The 19849-nt window shown below is 38.2% G+C and overlaps 1 protein-coding gene across 3 annotated transcripts in view; it reads left to right on the forward strand.

Moving 5' to 3' along the window:
• The window catches only part of FHIT (fragile histidine triad diadenosine triphosphatase), a 614337-nt gene that overhangs the window by 170662 nt on the left and 423826 nt on the right, over positions 1-19849 (forward strand). For all 3 annotated transcript variants that reach the window (XM_040591977.1, XM_040591976.1, XM_040591978.1), the window contains one exon: positions 13520-13641. In XM_040591977.1, coding sequence (XP_040447911.1) covers positions 13542-13641 — 100 coding nt within the window. In that variant the 5' untranslated portion in view covers positions 13520-13541. The remainder of the gene's footprint in view (positions 1-13519; positions 13642-19849) is intronic.

Below are 19849 nucleotides of genomic sequence, written 5' to 3' on the forward strand. Positions count from 1 at the left end.
CTGTAGCAATGTTTTCTAGAAAACATCAAAACCAAATTCTCCCTAGCATGATTGTGTCCATGGCAATGTTCCCAACAAAAGTTTAGCCTGAAGTGGACAAAGCCTGCATTGACCCTTTTTTTTTTATAAGCATCTGTCAGGTATGTTTTGAGGTCTGTGCCCATTAAAGGCTCTGACAAACCTCATGTTGGCTTTACAAGGAAATTCTACTCTCTTGGTTGAGAAGGAGAGGAAGAATAGTCAGGTCTTACTGCTAAAATCTAAACACAAACCTCTTAGGGTTAGTATCTCACTTGACTAAATCGAATGCATGTGTGTATTAGATGACAGGAACTGCAACCCACTTTTTCTCAGCAGAAAGTATCTTATGAAAAGGGGTCATGTTCAGTAAATAGATGTATTTTGATATAACCCTAGTAGGGTCGATTTTCTGCTACCAGAACATCTCCTGAAAAATAATCACATAAGACTGGCCTATTTTTTGCCTACATTTAGTTAAGTCATCGTGTTCAGAATTATCTAACCAACCACAGTAAACTATAAGTAGGTTCCCATCATGCTTCATTGCTGGTTTAACAGTGAGTTTGGTCCCTGTTCCAAAATTTGCTTATTCTTCCAGCTGACTTGCAACCAAGTTATCACTCAAGATTACCTTGCTGACCGAGTACCTCATAGGGCACTGTACGACAATGCAGAACGCTATGATCGCTGCCACAGGTATCTTTGACAAAGACAGGGAAGCAGCCAGAAATCAGGAATGTTATTTGCCATTTTTGGAACATATGGTCAAGTATACAGAGGGCATTTGTGGAAAATCAGAGGGAAAATATGTGCAGAGAGGGAAAGCTAAACCTAGAAAAGTGTACAACGTCCTTCTCTCAGACAAGTTCCTTTCCTCAGGACTACCTTTCTTCAAATGGTTTACTAAACTGTACAGTCTTTTTCTTTTCTTTTTCTTTTTTTTTTTTTTTTTTTTTTTTTAAAGAGTTACTAACCATTTTGTGCATTTGCAGCTATTTTCTCTTTTCTTTCCACCATTGTTTGCTTGCAGTTTGCAGTCCTACTGGTTTAATTGAACCAGAAATAGTAAGAAAAAGTCATGCATCCTTGCATTTTGTCAGTGACTATTGTATAAACATATATTTTTTTAATCTAACAAATTTCAGCATGAAAAAAGCACTTCATCTTTGAATTCTGTAGACTGTTGTTAGGTATGTACGTGTACCTGGTGGTCATAGAATTAGACTGTACAGTTATAACAGCCTTGTTTTGGGCAGTGGCCTTGACCTGCTTTATCATGATGTGAGTATCTTTTTCCTGTCAACTGTTAGACATGTTGCTTGTCAGCAGTCAACGTGCACCTCTGGGCTGGCAACTCATCACATGCAGAAATCTCAATTAACCACAGCACTGCTATTATTTACCTGGCTGGGATACTCTTAAGGGCCATGGGGGAGGGCTCTTGTTCTTGGGTGTTGGAGGAAAGATGGCACCATAAATCCTTTGAAGCAAGGCTTCATGAATGCCAGTGCCCATGGAACAACCTGGTTTAAATGGCTTTATTTTGGAGAGCACGTACGTATGTAGGGTGGTAAAATGAAAGCTAATGGAATGTCTTAAAGATTCCAACATCGAGCATTAGACATAAATGTAAAGAACCCACTACCTAGTATTATTAACTATATATAAATGTAAATCTAACAATAAATTTTCACGAAATGACTCTCTTCATCTCTATGCCTAAGGAATTGTTAAGTGAAGTACAGTGTCTGCATTTTCCTCTAAATGTTTGTGTTACATTTATTAATTCAGCAAGATAAAATGCTTCTGGAGACACTTGGGTATCACAGGCATTGCTCCAAATGTAACAAATTTGTAGTATTACAGAGGCATATCCACAGTCTAATATTAATATGTTGCACTCAGAATGAAATTAAGTATGGTAATGCTAATCCCAGACTTTTTCTTAATGTTTGTGTCTTATTTTTCTTTACATGGGCAAAAATTCCAGTCAGAAATCATTGTATATGTGTGGCTTTTTTCTTTTCTTAGAGTTTTCAGAAGTCTCAACTGCCTCAGTCTTTCTGTTGATAATTTTCTTTTTTAGTAAGGCTGGATTTCTTTTAACTGCAGTCATTTAACTAAAGTAGTTTCATCTGAAGAAGGCAAAACTTTTTTGCATCTTTCAGTTTCCCTGGTGGTAAGTATCAAAAAGTTTAAAGGACAAAAGAATAAAATACAAAACCCCTGATCTTCTAAAGTGTAAAGTGAATCCATAGGGTTTTTTTAAGTGACGTACCTGGTTTCTCAGTGGCATAACTTAAAAAATTCTGGATTGTGTCTGGAAACTCACCATGCAACATCTTTTGCTCATGGCACACTTGCTGTGGTCTCACCTCGTGCCAGCCCAGAGCTGTGTGGACCATCCTTCTGCCATAGCACACTCTGTGCTCTCTCTTTCTGATTGTGCTTTGGTTTATACCATCACAGAATTTTGGTAAGAGCCATTTCTCTCTTCTCCACATGGACTTTTACTCCTTCAATCTTTTCACTTAGCTCCCTGCAGCTTTTCTGCAACTCTTTTGGGCCCGTTTCTTCTGTCCAATACTATAGATGCCCAAATTGCATTCACTCAAAGGAAATAGTAAGCCACTTCAGGGGAAGGCTTAGTCTTGGTGTGTATTTCTAAGCCCTATAAAGTGGCTTTATGTAGTGCTATATAAGTAATAAATAAGAATGCTAAAACATGACAGCTTTTTCTTCTCTCCACATTTTTAAAGCCACTTTTTTCCACTGAAGGGTTTAGCAAAAGAACTTTCCTAGTTGTTCCATCATGTCAGCTCTCTTAGTTTGTAGCCTCAAAAGAAATGAGCTTAAGCTCAAGTGTTTCAATGTGCAGTGTGCTAGTCTCTATAGCGACCTTCCTCCCCCATCTCTCCTTTCACCAGTGTAGTTTTCCTTACACTTATATATCTCAAGAAATGTCACAATCTTTTATTGTTCCTTTAACATGTAATGTAGCCCTAGGTAACCACACTAGAAAAAAGGATTTTCACAGTATAATTTCTGCCATTTGCTGCATACTGTGTAGCATTTTTTTAAATTTTTCCTTTTCTGCCTTTCATTTTTCTGCTTTAAAAAATGGCATGATTGATATTAATATTTTTGCCTGATAAAAATGTATTTTCCCTTGATCTTAGTGTTGGTAATACATTATTCAGTGTTCCTTCTTAATAAAAGCCATTGGTTGTTCCATTACTCACAGTAGTTATTACAACTCTAAAGGTCTCGTTCATCAGAATGACTTGCAGAGGCAAAACCAAAACCCAGATTTCTCCATGCATCAGGATAATAGCTATGGTGCATGCAAGTTATTAGACAACGTTTAAAATATAGTGTGAGTTTGTTTTGATTTTTTTTTTCTAGGAGATTAACACTAAGGAAAAGTTTGTGAAGGCCATTTATTGTATTGCATATGTACATTTATACATATTTTGCTCTTTCAGTAGAAGTCAATGAAGGGGTTAAACCAATGATTGTATCCCTTTTCATAAAATGTCTTCCTTAAAATCACTTAAAATCACTGATATAGTACATGGGTTTTGAAAAATTCATAGTTATCAGACTTTTCTTTGGATTCCTGTCATCTTGAATGATGGTGGAAGGAAGAGTTATAATCTTGAATCATCTCTGCTAATATGAGGAAGACAGCACAGACATCTGGCAGAAAAGATTGTGACACTCTAGATCAAGTCTTGGGGTTTTGATTCTGTTTGAAAGGTAGCTTCCGTAATATTGTGGTGTGTTGAGTTCATGCTTATGTGTTCTGGCATAAAATGGACATAAAACAACTCCAGTATAATGCAAGACAGGAATTTTGTTTTATGTTAGTCATCATAAAAGTTTTTTTTAAAAAATCAAAGTTGCAGGTATAGCTAAGTGTTCAAATAGCAAATAAATTATGAAAATGATATTTGGAAAGACGTCCTAGTATACATAAAAGTTGAGCTGTTACTTGAGTGCAGAGGGACAATGAGCTTCCACTGGCAGAATTATTTTCTCTATATGGTTAAATGCTATATGAGTCATCTTCTAGTGAACATGATATACATATGGGCAGTTGAAGAATGAAGAGTGTGTTTAGTGCTTTCATGACTCATCTAAGGCCTCATTTTTCTTTGTTTAATACATTACACAGTTCTTTTGCCTCTACAAACCTCTTCATTTATTGTGTGTAACTTTGCACTCTTTACCTAAATTATAAGAAACAAACAAGTTGGCCTAATTTGTATTCTAAAATGCTTGCTATAGAAATGAATTTGACAACTACTTCTACGGCATTTAAAAATATTTATGCTCTCTACATCTGTTATGGATGGTATATCTCTTTTTGTATCTAGCTTGATACTGCATTTGTTGATTAACTTGTCAATGTGATTGCTTTACAGTGTTGTTACAGAGCTGTTCTCTTCCTTTTAGATGTTTGTATCTTGGTCAACAAAAGACCTAGGTGTCTGGAAGTTTTAATTGTTTTGGGGTGGGTTGAGGCCTTTTTTTTGGTGGGGAAAGCTGTTTTTTGGGGGGGAGTGTTTGTTTTTTGGGATTTTGTTTTGGTATTATTATTTTTTTTTTAAATGAAGATTTAAAAAGTCATGGCAATGACAGAAAAGATGACTAGGAGAGAGGAAACGGAGTATAGGCTTACATACATGCACCTGTGTGTACCCAAACATTAGCTTATCAGGTGCAGTAGATAAGCTGTTAAATGCTTGAAAAAGAACAATTTTGAAAAATAATGTATAAAGTTTACTTTAACAATAAATAAATAAATAAAAGGGAAAGGGAACCAAAGCAGATGAAGATCCAAAGGGAGGTAACAGGAAGAAGTTTCAGTAGCATGTAAGGCTCCCTTAAAAAGTAACTTGTCTATACTGGCATTTAAAATGGATCTGAGTTTTGCTTTATTCTGGGGGCTGTAAGTTCAGATCCCAATACAATTACTGTATGCTAGTATTGTATTTTATCTGTAGCTATTAAATACGCTAGGAGTGCTCTGTTTTCATTTTGTGCATCTTCCATTTTAATATATGATGTCAAGGGCTAGACTGGTTGTGCAAAGGGTGTTGAGACAGATTTAGAGGTATACAGCTTTACCATCAGGCACCACAGGTGAAGACATATATCAACTCGGTGCTGGTGGACAAAGTGGGGAAAAAAAAGAGGCCTTGTACAGGAATAGTCAAACTGTCTGTTATCAGTACAGTTTTAGTCACAAAGCCAAAACACAGTATCACACAGGATCTGTGAAGAAAGTTAACCCCATCCCAGTCAGATCCAGTACAACTAGGAACAGACCCAGTAAGATCTGGAACTATCTAGTTTTCATCAGGCCCTACTCAGGCCTCCTTCACATTCCTGCTCATGGTGCTACTGATGTGAACTCAAGCGTGCTGTGCTCAGGCTTGGGTGCTGCTTGGTTGGTAAGCTTTGTGTAGACACGTTCTTGGGTCCACTAGTGTAACCCAAAAGCTACCAACAAGCAACAGGAGAAGAGCGCGAAGGAAGGGATGATTCTCCTGGTGGTCACAGTCACACCCTAGGAGACTCGTCCATAACAGCAATACCAGGGCTTTCAGGTGCAAGGCTGTGAGATCAACACTGAGAGAGCAGAATGGAAAAATACTGTCCTAGAGGGACTGGGAAATGCTGCTGCAGCTTGGGTGAAAGGGACCAGCTGCAAGGGGAGGAAGGTGGGCTATGGGATTGAAAATGCTGACCCTTAGCATCACACGTGTTAAGGTGCTGAGGTGCTATGCAAACAGACCGCAGTCTATTTTACTTCTGGGTATTTTAGCTTGATTGACCATGCTAAGAAAATAGCAATATATTTAAACAGTAATAATTTTGATGTTTTGTTCCCTGCTAGATTAAGCAGGGGAAGCCACGTGTAGTGAATTCAAGTCCATCATAATCTGTATATGACGTGAGAAATCGGTCCTTGTCAACATCGCCAGGACTGGTTGCATGCATCACATTTAATGGGCTTTCTGTTCAGTAGCTGCTGTGGGTGGCGAAAATGGAAAATAATCCACACAAGCTTTTCCTTTCAACCCCATGTAGAGCACTTAATACCATCCCCATGGAGAGAATCTAGGCTATGGCTGTCAAAGATACTTGAGCACCTTTTCTAGTTTTGTAATTCTTCTTGGCTTTTTCAGTACAGAAATAGCAGTAGTATGCGATAATTTGGCTCACTGAGAGGGAGAGGGATTTTTTTTTTTTAATTAGAGGCCATTTTCTGAAACTGGAAGAACTCAAAATAAGTAGTTAAATCTTGTACAAGGGTGGGAGGGGAGAATGCTGGGAGATAAAGTGGCTCTAGGGACAAAGGCCTAGTAGAAAAACTGAGTGATTTTAGAATAAAATTATTTCTTATACTTTGATCAAAATGGAAAATCCTGGCTGCTAGGAACAAGGACATTCATTGCTATGTGCTTGAGTTAAATAAGTAATATCCTGAATTGTGTAGATTTCATCCTCACAAAGTGGCAGTGATGGGAAGGAATGAGTGAAAAATAATAAAGCATGAAGAGAGGGGAGATGGCATGCGGGGCAGTTCTTCATTGTACCATCATTTCTTGAATATGGTGCAGAATTCAGCTAAGTAGAAATATCACTTTCCACATAATCAAACCTTTTAGAGGGAAAAATGCCAAATGTGCATTTAAGGATACAGTTTTGTAGGATAGAGAGCAGCTTAGAAAATGTGATTGAAAAATCTGAACTTGGCCATAAATGTCATTTCCTGGCGAGTTACTTTGTTCCCTTAACTACAATGTGTGACACAAGTTGTCTTACCTTGCTAATAAATAAATATGCTGATAAAATAAAAAAAAAACCACCTTTTTTTTTGTAAGATGTTAAAAAGATCAGCTAACTTGTTTTCATTTTGCCATATAAATTTTCACAGTTTTTACAGTGACAATTGAGTAGCAGAACCATAAGTGTCAAAATCAATGAACGGGTGACGTTAATATGGTAAAATGACAAACTAAAATGTAAGAATACTCCTCATAATGTTTCTAAAATATTCATTTATATTAGGACAGAGAGATAATGGTATTGCAATTGTTTTTCTTGAACATACACGTTTTAAGTTAGCAGCCCATTTTGCATTGTCTTGTGTTAGCCCCTTTACTATTGGATTTGTCGCTTTCCTAGAACAGTGCTCACGTGATTGCTCAGCAAAAGTCTTGAGCTTGGTTCCCAACGGGTGGTGATCTCAACACCTTGTCATTAAGACAAGTAATGGCATGATAAAGAGGCATGTTGGAGTACCAGCACCATCTCAATTAAGCATCCAGTGGGGAGATCTATGGAGACGGGAAGACAGCCTTTATAGTGCCATCACTCCTTACAGTCAGTACAGAAAAAGTAGTTCCCAACAGTATTCCAGGCTATTGGTCTCTGACTCTAGAGATGACATGTAACAACCAGGCACCTACTCTGATGTCCTAGGGACCTGTTTTTTAGGTGATCTTAATCTTCTCTTCAGAGTTCTCCCTGTGTATTTGGCACCAATGATTCTACAGCTTACGTTATTTAAAAAGTGAAGCACAGAACAAAACCCCTAGCCCCCAAACCCAAATAAACTTGGAGAATTGAGAACTGTGTTTCAATTTCTTCTCAAAAACACATTAAATGTATAAGTAGTAATTATAAAGGCTAGGCAAATGCAATGTGCCCAGTTTTGAAATTTTACAAAACTGTAAAAATATGTGAAAATATTTCAGCGTATCTCAACATTTTTCTTAATTTTAACACTCTTATTTTTCAGGGTATAATGTAGAATGCCAGTGTAATATTTTTTTTCTAGCACAGGTTATACAAATTTGAGATCTGTTCTGGCTGTAAAATTAGTCTACTTGCTGTGTTAGCCTTTAATACTATATTCCTACCTACAACTGCAAGAACACAGCTTGAAGGAAATTTAATTAGGAAAATGAGGCAGATGAAATAGGCAATGTAATGTATATGTGCAATACGAAGAAGAGTAAATACACTTTTCATCTGAATAGTCAGAATAGCAACTGTGTTAAACTGGGCTGAAATTTTACCAGAAATGGATTTCTTTCATTTTCTAACATTAGTATGTAATTGTTCTCCTTATTACTGGGGATTAGAAAGACTACTATCATTAAAGAAGAAGCATCTTTCACCAATTATATTTAGTTTCCGTTTTAGGTGGCAATGACCTCCTCTTTATATGAAAAATGGAAATCCCTGGAGGCACAGACTTAGTGAGGCGATTTCCCCAATCAGCTGGGAAAAATTGTGCGAACGCTATTTGCATCTTATGACCTGCATGCATGCATCTCTACTGTATTGGTTTCTGCTTGTTTACAGGCCATTCAAGCAATAAGCAGGTAGTATTCATAGGACTAAAAACTTGCTCTGCTGGTAGCAGTTTCCTGCCTCGCTGCACTCTGGAATATTCCAGCCTTGCTGCAGTGTGTTGCTGCACAGACACAGATTTTTCAGCTGTACCCATTACTCATTTCCCTAATATATTTTTTAGCATTTGTATTGGTTCTGAGCACAGATGATCATGCTTTTCAGAAAAACACAGAGTATCACAAGGGCAGAAAACAGCTTAAGTAATATATAATAGATCACGAATAAATGTTTAAGAAAAAAAAATTCCCATAATATCTTTTCAGAATTTGAGAGAACAGCACTGGAAACCCTGCAATATTACATAGCACAACCAATACAGCTGACACAGTTGTTTGAAACACATGCTGTACTTAGTCCGAATCAAGAGATAGTAATACATTATTCAGATATATTATTGTATAGGAAGCAAATAGAAAAGGTTATAATGTATTAATTAATCCTATGCATGAGATCTAAAAATGTTCTGATAATTCTGGGTCAACCAAGTTGGGCTGTAACCTGATTCTTCAAAGTGTTGCTTGGTGAGGTGTGAGGCCATTGCTTTTACTTTACTGAACCTTTCTGGACTTTTTTTAACAAGATGGCAGTGAAATAAGAAGCATGTAGTAGGTGTATTATGAATAGATAGATTCTGTGGTGCACAGAATCTGTGTATGGATCCATTTAGCATTTGCTGAAAATGTATTTCTAGTTGTTTTTGAAGCATTGAAGATATTCATCGTAGTAGGTTTGCATGGAAAGGTTTTAGTAGCGGGAAGGCTACAGGAATGGCTTCTGTGAGAAGCTGCTGGAAGCTTCCCCCATGTCCCACAGAGCCAGCACCAGCCGGCTCCAAGACGGACCCACCACAGGCCAAGGCCGTGCCCATCAGCGACGGTGGTAGCACCTCTGGGATAACGTATCTAAGAAAAGGGAAAAAACCTGCGCAACAGCAATTGCGGCTGGGGAGAGCAGCGAGAATATGTGAGAGCAACAGCTCTGCAGGCACCAAAGGCCAGTGCGGGAGGAGGAGGCAGGAGGGGCTCCAGGCGCCAGAGCAGAGATTCCCCGGCAGCCCGTGGTGAAGCCCACGGTGAGGCAGGCTGTGCCCCCAGCCCAGGGAGGTCCAGGGGGAGCAGATCCCCACCTGCAGCCCCGGGAGGGCCCCGGAGCAGGGGGATGCCCGAAGGAGGCTGTGAGCCGCGGGCAGCCCGCGCTGGAGCAGGGTTGTGGCAGGGCTTGTGCCCCCGCGGGGACCCCCGCTGGAGCCGGCTGTGCCGGAGGGACCCCCGCTGGAGCAGGGGCAGAGGGTGAGGACCCTGTCCCTGAGGAGGGGGGAGCAGCAGAGACAGAGTGTGATGGACTGACCCCAGCCCCGTTCCCTGCACCCCTGCGCCGCTGGGGAGGAGGAGGGAGAGAAAACCGGGGGTGAAGTTAAGCCCAGGAAGAAGGGAGGGGTGGGAGGAAGGTGTGTTTAGGTTTTGCTTTTTAGTTCTCATTATCCTACTGTGATTTAAATGGTAATAGACTAAATTAACTTTTCCCCAAGTTGAGTCTGTTTTGCCGGTGACGGTAATTGCTGAGTGATCTCCCTGTCCTTGTCTTGACCCTGGAGCCTTTCGTTCTGTCTTCTCTCCCCTGTCCAGCTGAGGAGGGGAGTGATGGAGCGGCTTGGGGGGGGGCATCTGGCATCCAGCCAGGGTCAGCCCACCCTATCCATCCATCAATACTGGAGAGCAATGATGACCTAAACTCTGTGGCTAATAATGTTGCACGTGTTTATCTTGGCAAATGTTTAATGTATTTATACAGGATGTCAACTCAACTGACTTTTTTTTTTTTTTTTTTCTGTCTTGAGGTATGAAAAAGCGTGTATGGCATTCTTCTGATAGGGCCATCAGATATGTATTTTTCCCAATAGGGTTAATTTTAACATAAATTATGTGATGAAATTATGGTCAGTAGCTGGTAGGGTCTAGATGATGGTGAATATCCTCAAGAGATACTTCTTATTTACGGTGTTTCTGTGGATTGAAGACATATCCTCTTTAGGTTCATTGGAGGTTACACTAACAGCCTATGAATATATAGGGATCTGTAGAGTCGTGGTCTTGATTTCCTGTTGTGAATAAGGTTCTTGGGCTGAGGGAATTCTGCCACTTCCTTGCCTGCCACAGGTTATCTGCTGGAGCAGTACCTACCAGCTATAGTGCTGTGCTCAACTTCAGGTAAACTCAAGTGTCACTTTTGGAGTTTGGGTTCCATTCCATCATTCTGGTTCATTTTAACCACTGCTTCATGGCACTAGCTCTTCCCATTTTGAGATATTGAAAACTTTCTCATGAATTTAACATCTTTTGTTTGCAGATGTTGAATTGAGCTGTTAAGGCCAGATTAGTAGTCTGCCATTAAATCTAAATAGGAATCCAAATTCTGAGCATTAAAAGGGGAGAGAGAAACAAATTTTTATCATATGGATAGTAGGATATTGGGTAGGATAGCAGGATGTTTAGATATATAGTATAATATTTAGGATATGTAAATATTTAAGTCAAAAGAAAAGATCTTCATATTGGATTTCTTGTTCAAATAAAAATGTGGTAATAATAAGCTTACGAACTCTCCAGTATGGCCCCTTTCTGTCACAAATCTGCTGCTTGCAGTGGTGTTTTGACTAAGCAAAACTTTTACCTCAGGGGATGCCCTTGCCCTTAACATGAAGCCTTTAACACAGCTTTAACTTTGGATCTTGTAATTATCAATATTTGTTCCATTCTGCAACTAATTTTGCAACATACACTTTAGAGTGGGATTTGGTTATTTTTAACAGTGAGTTTCAGAGTCCTCATTAATCTGATAAAGACCCATAGGAGATCCTAGTAATTTTAGATAGATAATTAGAATAGAAAAACATCAGCTCATCAATTTTCAGCTTTCCTGGCGTCTAAGTTGTTGAAGCATGGGACCCAGGCCTTATTTCCAATGTGATCAACCTTATCCTGCTGTGGTTTATTGTTTTTTGCTTATGGTGGCAAACAGCACTTGGTGATTATCAAAATCTCAGGTTCTCTGCCACCTGAAATTGAATTTCAAAGCATCAGATTTTAAAATCGGCATCTGTTATTTTGAAGCCTTGTTTCTGTGTTTAAGTCTGTTCTGTGTCTCTAGACAGTGCTTTGAGTTATTGGTAGCCTGGAAGACAGAAGAAGAAATGATCATTAGTACTTTTGTTTCTGTCCAGTGTATTGCTACATGCAATGGCAACCGTGGTGGTACGTTTGATTTTCCAGCTACCAGAGCAGCTAGCTTACAGTTTCATCACTGGATGGTAGTCCTGGCTACTTAACCTGTTCCGCTCCTTTATCAGAAACACTTCATTGCAAAGAGACCCATGTCTCTCTATGGTATCATGTAGAACCATTCTTGTATGTTTTAATCAGAATGAGAAACCCCTACAGGGGGTGTTGCTGATGGACTGCTTAAGAGAAATGAGGAAGATTGGTTGAAGTTTGTAATAGTTATTTTTTTCAGACATCAGCACAAGACAGCAGGTGTTTCCTCTGGTAAATGATTCTTCTAGTAGCTAAAGAGACTTGATTTTTGTATGTTGTTGCTTTTCAGGTTTAATGTATGTTAAGGGACAGATCTTCTCAGACATCTAATCTTCTGTTGACTTTATGGGAAAGAATAATTGTATAATCTTTTCAGATCTTTGAATCAGGGATGGTTAATATCTCCCCTCTTCTATGGTCTGTTCAAGCATTTCCTTTCATCTGTGATTTTCAAAAATAAAACAAGACATGGTGTCTGCTTAGAGAATGGTTATTGCTTGAATATGTCATCTGACTGGTTACTGTATCTTATACTAATTTTATACATGGCTTTCTGGTAGAAAACCTGGCTAGATGCATCTGCTATCCTTAATCTAATTTAGTTAAGTTCTTCTGTGGAATCAGATTGCTAAAATGCCAGAACTTACTTCCAATGAACAAGCACTTCTCAGACACTTTCAAAGTGTGTGCACATAGAGGGCGTTGTTATATGTATGCCCTTTTGTTGGAGCAGATACAAGGAGTGGGTCCTTAAATATGATAAATCTTTTAGAATAAGAACAAAGTTTGTGTCTTACCGAACACAGTAGGCTTGCAAGAAAAGAACTGCCGCAAAAGATCCTCCATGACTTTAACAGTATCTTTCCTCAGCTGAAGCAAATTTATAAAACTGTATTTTCTGATTATAGTCACTTTGTTCAAGTAAGGTAGTGTTAGTGTAATGCTTTCAATGTGTCTGAAGTATTGTCACATGAAATCTTTGTTACTTCATCTTTTACCCTGCAGTACCTTGGATATTTCTGATTGATTAAATACTTTAAATACTCTAGGGCTTAAAGACCTAAAATAGACACTGTTAGGATTGTGCCTTAGCTACTTAAGAAAGATTTTTATTCTCATCAGGACGAGTGAAAACTTCAGTGAATGAAAGTGGAAATCTTTGGCTTTCTTTCTGTAAGAGAAAATGTTGCACACAACTATTGATTGTCTTCACATTTCAGTAGCTCGAACTAGAAAGCATGCATGGAAAATGAGTAAATGTACTTTCCTTAATTTGTCAGTATTTCTTCAGTTGAGGTATTTAGGAAGGGATTGATTTAGCAAATGTGCCTCCTTTATTTTGTACGTCCTGTGGGCATTGATTTGCATTGTGGCAAAGGGCATGTGGAATACTGTTCATGCTTCTCCAAGAACATATGACCCAAATGTATACAATGCAGAACAAATGAAAATGAGAGGGAGAAGTGACATCCTCTGTACAGAATTTTGTAGCCCTGCCAAAATGATGAGAAAAGGGTTTAAGAAATTATACATAAGAGTTTTTCTTTGGAAAGAAAGCCTTTTCCACCACGCCTTCAAAGATGTGATACTTGTAGGAAAGCCTTGCCAACCCTTCCAAAACACCCAATGCCCTGGTGAGCCCAGGAGATGCTCTCTTTCAGAAGCTGCCTAAAACAATTTGGCTGTCTTATTCCTGTTGTTTGGAAAGGCAAAGTGAGTCCCTTAATTATCTTAACTATTGTCTTTTTCAGACCCTGAAGATTAACATTTATCATGCTGAGATTTGGGCAGCACCTCATTAAGCCCTCCGTGGTCTTCCTGAAGACTGAGCTCTCCTTTGCTCTGGTGAACCGCAAGCCGGTGGTCCCAGGACGTATCCTTCCAAGCAGCGCCTTGATGATGGGTGCCGGCGCTCTGGGGTAAACGGCAGAAGCTCGGTGCGCTTTGAAGGCCAGGTAGGATGGTGTGTCGGTTTATTCTGAAACCAGGCAGTGGAACGTAATACGCTTGATCGGTGTTGCAGAATTGCCGAAAATGGTTGCTTAGCAACTGTGACCTCAGAGGTGAATTTCTATTGACCTTTTCATCACAGAAGATGTATAAACAACCAGGTGCTACTAAAAGCATTTTAAAGTGTATCTGAGAAAGTACTGTTTAAATTTCATATTATGCTAAATAGCACATCCTGCTTCCTTTTTAATAATGTCACTTATTTTTAGATGTGGTAACTTCTTTACAACAGATTTTCGAATTCTCCTAACTAAAGGTACACAATTTGGCAAATGGCAGCACAATCCTGTATAGACTCATAGAAACCCTTAGTTTGGAAAAGACCTTTAAGGTCATCGAGTCCAACCATTAATGAAGACTGTTATGAAGACTCTTATTTTTTGGGGACAGATTGATTAATTTAGGTAGGAATAGATTAAATAAACCATCTGTATAGTGCGCACATTTTCTCAGGAAAAAATGAAGCCTCATGTTGCAAGTAAAGTTCTCATTAGAAACTGTATAGGAACTTGATTCTGCAAGCTCCTAAATGTACCTATTTAGTGTATTTTGTAGTGTGGCATGTTATTTTCCAGTCAAAACTTTGCTGCTGTGTAACTTGTGCTGATTTCAGTGGCTGGAGGTGGAATTCTTCAGAAATACTCAAGGCTGAACATTTCCATTGAGGTCCATGGTAAAATTTTAGTAGGGAGTCAGTTAGGCAATGGCTGAATGTATTTTGGGAAAAGAAGAGTCATCTGAAGCTTATTAGAAGCTTTCTTGTTCTTCTGTATTTTTATGTTTTCTTTCATAATTTAATGTGTAATTTATAATTTGTAAGTTTTAATATATTTTGTTAGACCTGTAAATGTGTTTTGTCTAAAACATGAGACCTTTCTCTTCTCCTGCCACTTCTGTAGATTATAGTTGTTTGATACAGAATCAATATAGAACTTCTCTCTACACCTGCTTTGAATGGTGTCTGTTTGTACCACTAGTCAGACCTTTCGGTTATAAGGTCTACGCATCTTTATGCATTTATAGAAACTTTAAAATATTGCTATCTTACCAATATATTGTAGTGAATTAAGTGAACAGTTCTTCTCAACTTCATGTTTCTGAAGTATCTGATGTAAATCAATGTCATTTACAGATTTGTCCTAAAAAAAACCCCAACATTTTCAAAGCTTTCTAAAGATGGTATCACATCAGTGACTCTAAGATGCAGAGCCTGTAAACACCTGAGCAGAATGTTGGTATACGCATTGTCCAGATCAGAGAGTAAATAAAATGTTATCTGTACTGTGTGTGGAAGTTTGAAGAAAAAAAAAAAAGTTAATGATTTTTTTTAATTAATCAGTTAAGTGAACAATTGAATCTGTTGTTAAAAATAAGAGTTATTTCAGATGAAAGATCCTTGTTTTAAAGTTTTGTGAGCACCTGGCAATGACAATTTAAGGAGCCTATAAAACTTAATTATTACAAGCTTCTTTCCTTCTTAAATAATTAAAGATTATAAACTCTAGTTGTACAGCTATTGCTGTTTGGCAGATAATTTTTTTTGCTCAGGTTTAGCTTTGTTATCCCATAATGAGTATTGCAGCATATTTTATAGTGTCACATTGTTTTAATAGCTCATGTGTTGTAATATATGATGTAGTCTTTGTTTCTCCATTGAGTAACTGTTCAGGTAATAAAACCCCAACCCTTTCCCTTTCTCATTGCAATAAGAAAAAATTAGAAAAGATCTTGATGCGAAGGCTACAATACAGTGTGTAAAATAGAGCAATTTGCAGTTGTAAGCCTTTAAAACGTCTGTATAATGCAGCATTCATCTTGAGACCTGGCAGTAACAAGTGTATTTTCTTTGTTTTATTGCAATAATTTTATCTGCCTCATCATTGGCACACTTGTGACATCCCTTTTCATTTCTTTATTCAAGTAGAAAATAAAATTTTAATGTGTGTGAATTAGAGAGACAAAGGAAATCAGTTTGAAAGCCAGCTCACTCCAGGTGGTGGCTTTAATTAACTGGTAAGGTTGAAATTCCATCTTGAAACAGAACGTAGGATTGGAACTGTGAATTTGCTTTAATAGTTTTAAAATAAGGCTATTCTCTGGAAAAAAATCAGTCAAAATTGTCTCGTGGAGTTCAGTGTTTGTGATTTGAGCAATGCCAAAGCATGCTTGTTCAGTTAACACATTACAAAGTTTTGTTTTGTTTATCTCCAGCTGCCAATCCCATGCATTCAGCTTGACACTTGAAAGTCAAACTGTGCTAATAGTAACTAAGAGCAGGAATAGGAATAACATGCTATTCATGGTAAGGGAAGAGTTCCCCCATTCCTGGCAAGAGCCGCCTCATTTGCCTCAGCATTAGACTTCTGTCTAATGGGTGTGTGTTAGTTCATGGATACAGGAACTTGTTTGTAATGAGATTCCTTTGAGCAGTTTTTGCAGATTCTTGAACAGGAAGCAACTTGGTTCTCACTATTGAGTAGGGGATAGCTGGCATTAAACTGGAATCTCTGCAAAAATACATGCATGTGTTTGACAACAGTAGCAAACTTGCTCACCTCTTTTGGCACTACCAAATGGAGAGGGACAGGTACACGTGGTCAGGGTGCAGGATTAGTGCGTGTTCCCCTCAGGACATCCAGTCCCTTTGCTGTCACCTAACAGGGAAATGGTTAAAGGCTCAGAGATGTCTGACCAGAGTCTGTCTGAAGACATCAAGTCACTCAACAGAATGAGGAATGCATACCTGCCCTGTTCTTGCATGTAGGTCAAAGGAGAAGATTGGGGCTTGCCTGCCCCTTTCCACTTGTCTTTCTTAGAGTGGCCAGGCACGTGGTATTTGAGACAGTCTTGATTAATGATATATTGGATGTTGGGGTGTGTTTTTACATTCATTTTCTCTTTTGTACAGAAATGGTATGATTTTGTTTTATTAATGCCTGTGAACTGTTATGGAGCCAAGAGTCTAGGTGGGAATACTGCATGCAGTGCACATCTTAGCAGTCAGCGTGGGAGTGAGGAGGAGGTGAGCTGGTTATTCTGTAAGCTTGCTGGGATTTGTACACTTATGCAGGTACTAATAACATTTTCTATGAAAAGCAGAGTCCGTGTGTCCTCTAAGTTCTTTTACCTTGCTGCTTTGCAAAGAGTGATTGTGAAAGAAGTCATTTGTGGCTCCCTTGAACAGCTATGTAGTTGTTTCAGAGGAGATAGCTATTCACTAGCTGGAATAGTGCAGGGAGGGATGTATTTGTAGTCAGCAAATGCATTGTTTCTGTCACACAAAAGGCACAAGATAAACTGTATCATCTCATGTAACCAGCATGAGCTAAGCTTCTACTTGTTTTCCTACTTATTTCATTCAGAGCCTTGCTGCTTCCATAGTTCAGAGCAGAACTGTTGTGTCTTTTAAAGAAAATCCATCTGCTCTTTGACATGGACTTTTTGCTCTTTAATACGGTAGAAAATACCTTGTGAATGACCTACTTTATTGTTGTTTTCCTCACCGTATGCCGTAACTTTACATGGCTTTGCTCATTTCTTCAATAAGCATGAACTTTCATTAACACCGCCTTTCTCATTGCATTGTGCAGGATACTTGCTTTCATCTTGTGTTAAAGATGAAAAATTAATTTGAACATTAGTAGAATCCATTTGGGGACTATGACTTTTTATTATAAATACAATTATTCATTTTTTATGTCCATATTTTTTTTTTTCAGTAGACAAGGTATTGATCTTTAGATTTGTCTTCAGGATGCCAGAAGAAGAAGAACTAGCACAAAAGGAACACGGCATTTGTAAATTGATTGAATGCAATATGTAATGATAGAGACAAACATCAGATCTATGGCAATACTATATTATACAAAGCATTTTTCTACAGTTTATTGAACTGGTTATTAAAAAGAACAGGCTCTCCAGCTGGGAACAATGAGCTGAGGGTTATCAGGACCAAACAATTTTATAGAAATTTGTGGTGAACAGTTTGGCTCCTTCAGTATGTGCACATATATGTGTGTATAATAAATTAGAATAAACATTTGACAATAACTTTTCATCTGGGATTGATTATGAAAAGCTTTTTCCAATTAAAAAAGTAAAACCAAAACAAAAAACCAACTCCCCCCAAAGGCACTGTTTAACTGTTGTATACTGAATTTTGCTGGACTGTGTGGTATTGCTATTTCCACAGAGATCTAGTGTTTCTCACCAGAAAGTACTCTGGTTGTGGGGAACAGACCATATATAAAAAGTCAAAGCATGTGATATTTTCTGGCAACTTCATCACTATATGAGGTTAATGGTCATAATTTGTTGCCGAGACAGCGTACTGTACTGTGAGTTACTGCAGCTTGTTCCTTTTATTAATGAGTAGAGAAAACATTAGTTGAACCAGATGCTCCTTCAAAGACTTGATAACACCCTATGCTGCCATGTAATTGTTCTGGATCTGTTGCATGGGTGGGATGGGATCCAGGGTCAGGCAATATAAGAATAGCATCTGCTTTGCTGTACGATTTGTCTGTTTGTGAGCTTCCCTGTCATATGCTGTCAGAATTGCTGTATTACTTGAGACTGACATATTCTGTATTGTCACAAATGTTGTGACAATGCTTTTCTTAAAAGATTTGCAGTTAAAAAGAAATAATCCTTTTGATTAGTACTGTTTATTAATATATTTTAAAAAAATTAATTTAGTTAAAAGTCCTGACAAAATTTCCATTGAAGATAGCACACTGGCTCTGGAAACAACAGTAGTATTCTCTTACAAGTTTGGTTGGAAATCATGTGGTTTAGTATGTATATGAAACTCTAATTCTTCATAAAGTTACAGAGCTGCTTTTTATTGTGATTTAGGTATTTTGTACATTGCACATTTATCACACCTGTATTTATGCTATATAATTATGAATTTTATAGTTTTTAGCCTAAACAAGTGTTAATATTTGCCATAAAACTAAGATTTAGAAAATAAAATTCAGTTATATTGCAGAATATGTAAATTTTCATTTACATATCGCAATAATGTACACTGCATTGTTACAACTTCACATTATACATATCAAACCCTGTGGGAAAGTACTCTTTAGCGCTTATTACAGAAGCTTTGTATGCCTTACTATTATTATTAGTTCGCTTTAGTGCAATGCTAAGGAGCAGTCATGCTTCTTTTAGCTCTTTATCAAAGAGCTAAAAATAAGGGGGTTTGGTAAAGACTGTGTAAGCTAAATATGATGCTAGAGATAGCCAGGGTGTCACGTGGAGACAGAAAATGTTTGTTACCCTGTGGAGTGAACTACTTACATGATTTTCCCAGAATGTGTAGTTAAGTCTAGAAGACAGTACTAGGAAGAGGATAAAGTACCTTTTCTGGTGTAGAAAAGACCTCCTGAATGGAAGAACAAATGTAAATGATGGATCTTTGGTGAAAATGTGGGGGAAGTATAGACTTTATTTCTTTATCAGGAATGCTAACAGATTCAGACTTACTTTCTATATTGTCAGTGTTTGCCAAATTCTTTGTGAGATACCAGTCTGAAGCTGTTGACCATCAGTGGAAGGTCCCAAGTTTGGTTTTTTTTTTCCCCTCAAATCCCAAATAAAGCTGTTCCATAACTTTTCCCTTTATGATCAGTCCTGGTCCCTCATCTACTTGCACAAATGAGAGTAAGAAAACCAGTTCCTGTGCTTAATATTTTTTCGTTAAATTAAACTATATTGTGTAGAGGGTAAGGAGTGGGACTGGACCTTGGCAGCAGCCAGCGAGTAGATAAGCTTCACTTCTCAAGCTACCTTCTGGGAAAAAGGGTTCTCCTCAAACAACCCAAAGAATGACTGCTCTGCTCTGTGTATGCAAACCACTTGAATTTAGTGGTGATAGAGAGGCCAGTTAATTATCTCAGAGCTGCAGTCATTTTGTTTGCGGTCTACAAACAAAGGCATGGTGGTTGACTCGCATTAAGAAATGCTGCTTCTGAAGATAATAGATTCAGGGCTCTGTGCACAAAAGCTTGTCTGTCTCCCTTATTTGTGGGGGTGAAGTTCAACTGTATGATTTGGTCTGATAAAAA

Source organism: Falco naumanni, chromosome 4 (genome assembly GCF_017639655.2).
Source record: "Falco naumanni isolate bFalNau1 chromosome 4, bFalNau1.pat, whole genome shotgun sequence".
NCBI classification, from domain to species: domain Eukaryota; kingdom Metazoa; phylum Chordata; class Aves; order Falconiformes; family Falconidae; genus Falco; species Falco naumanni.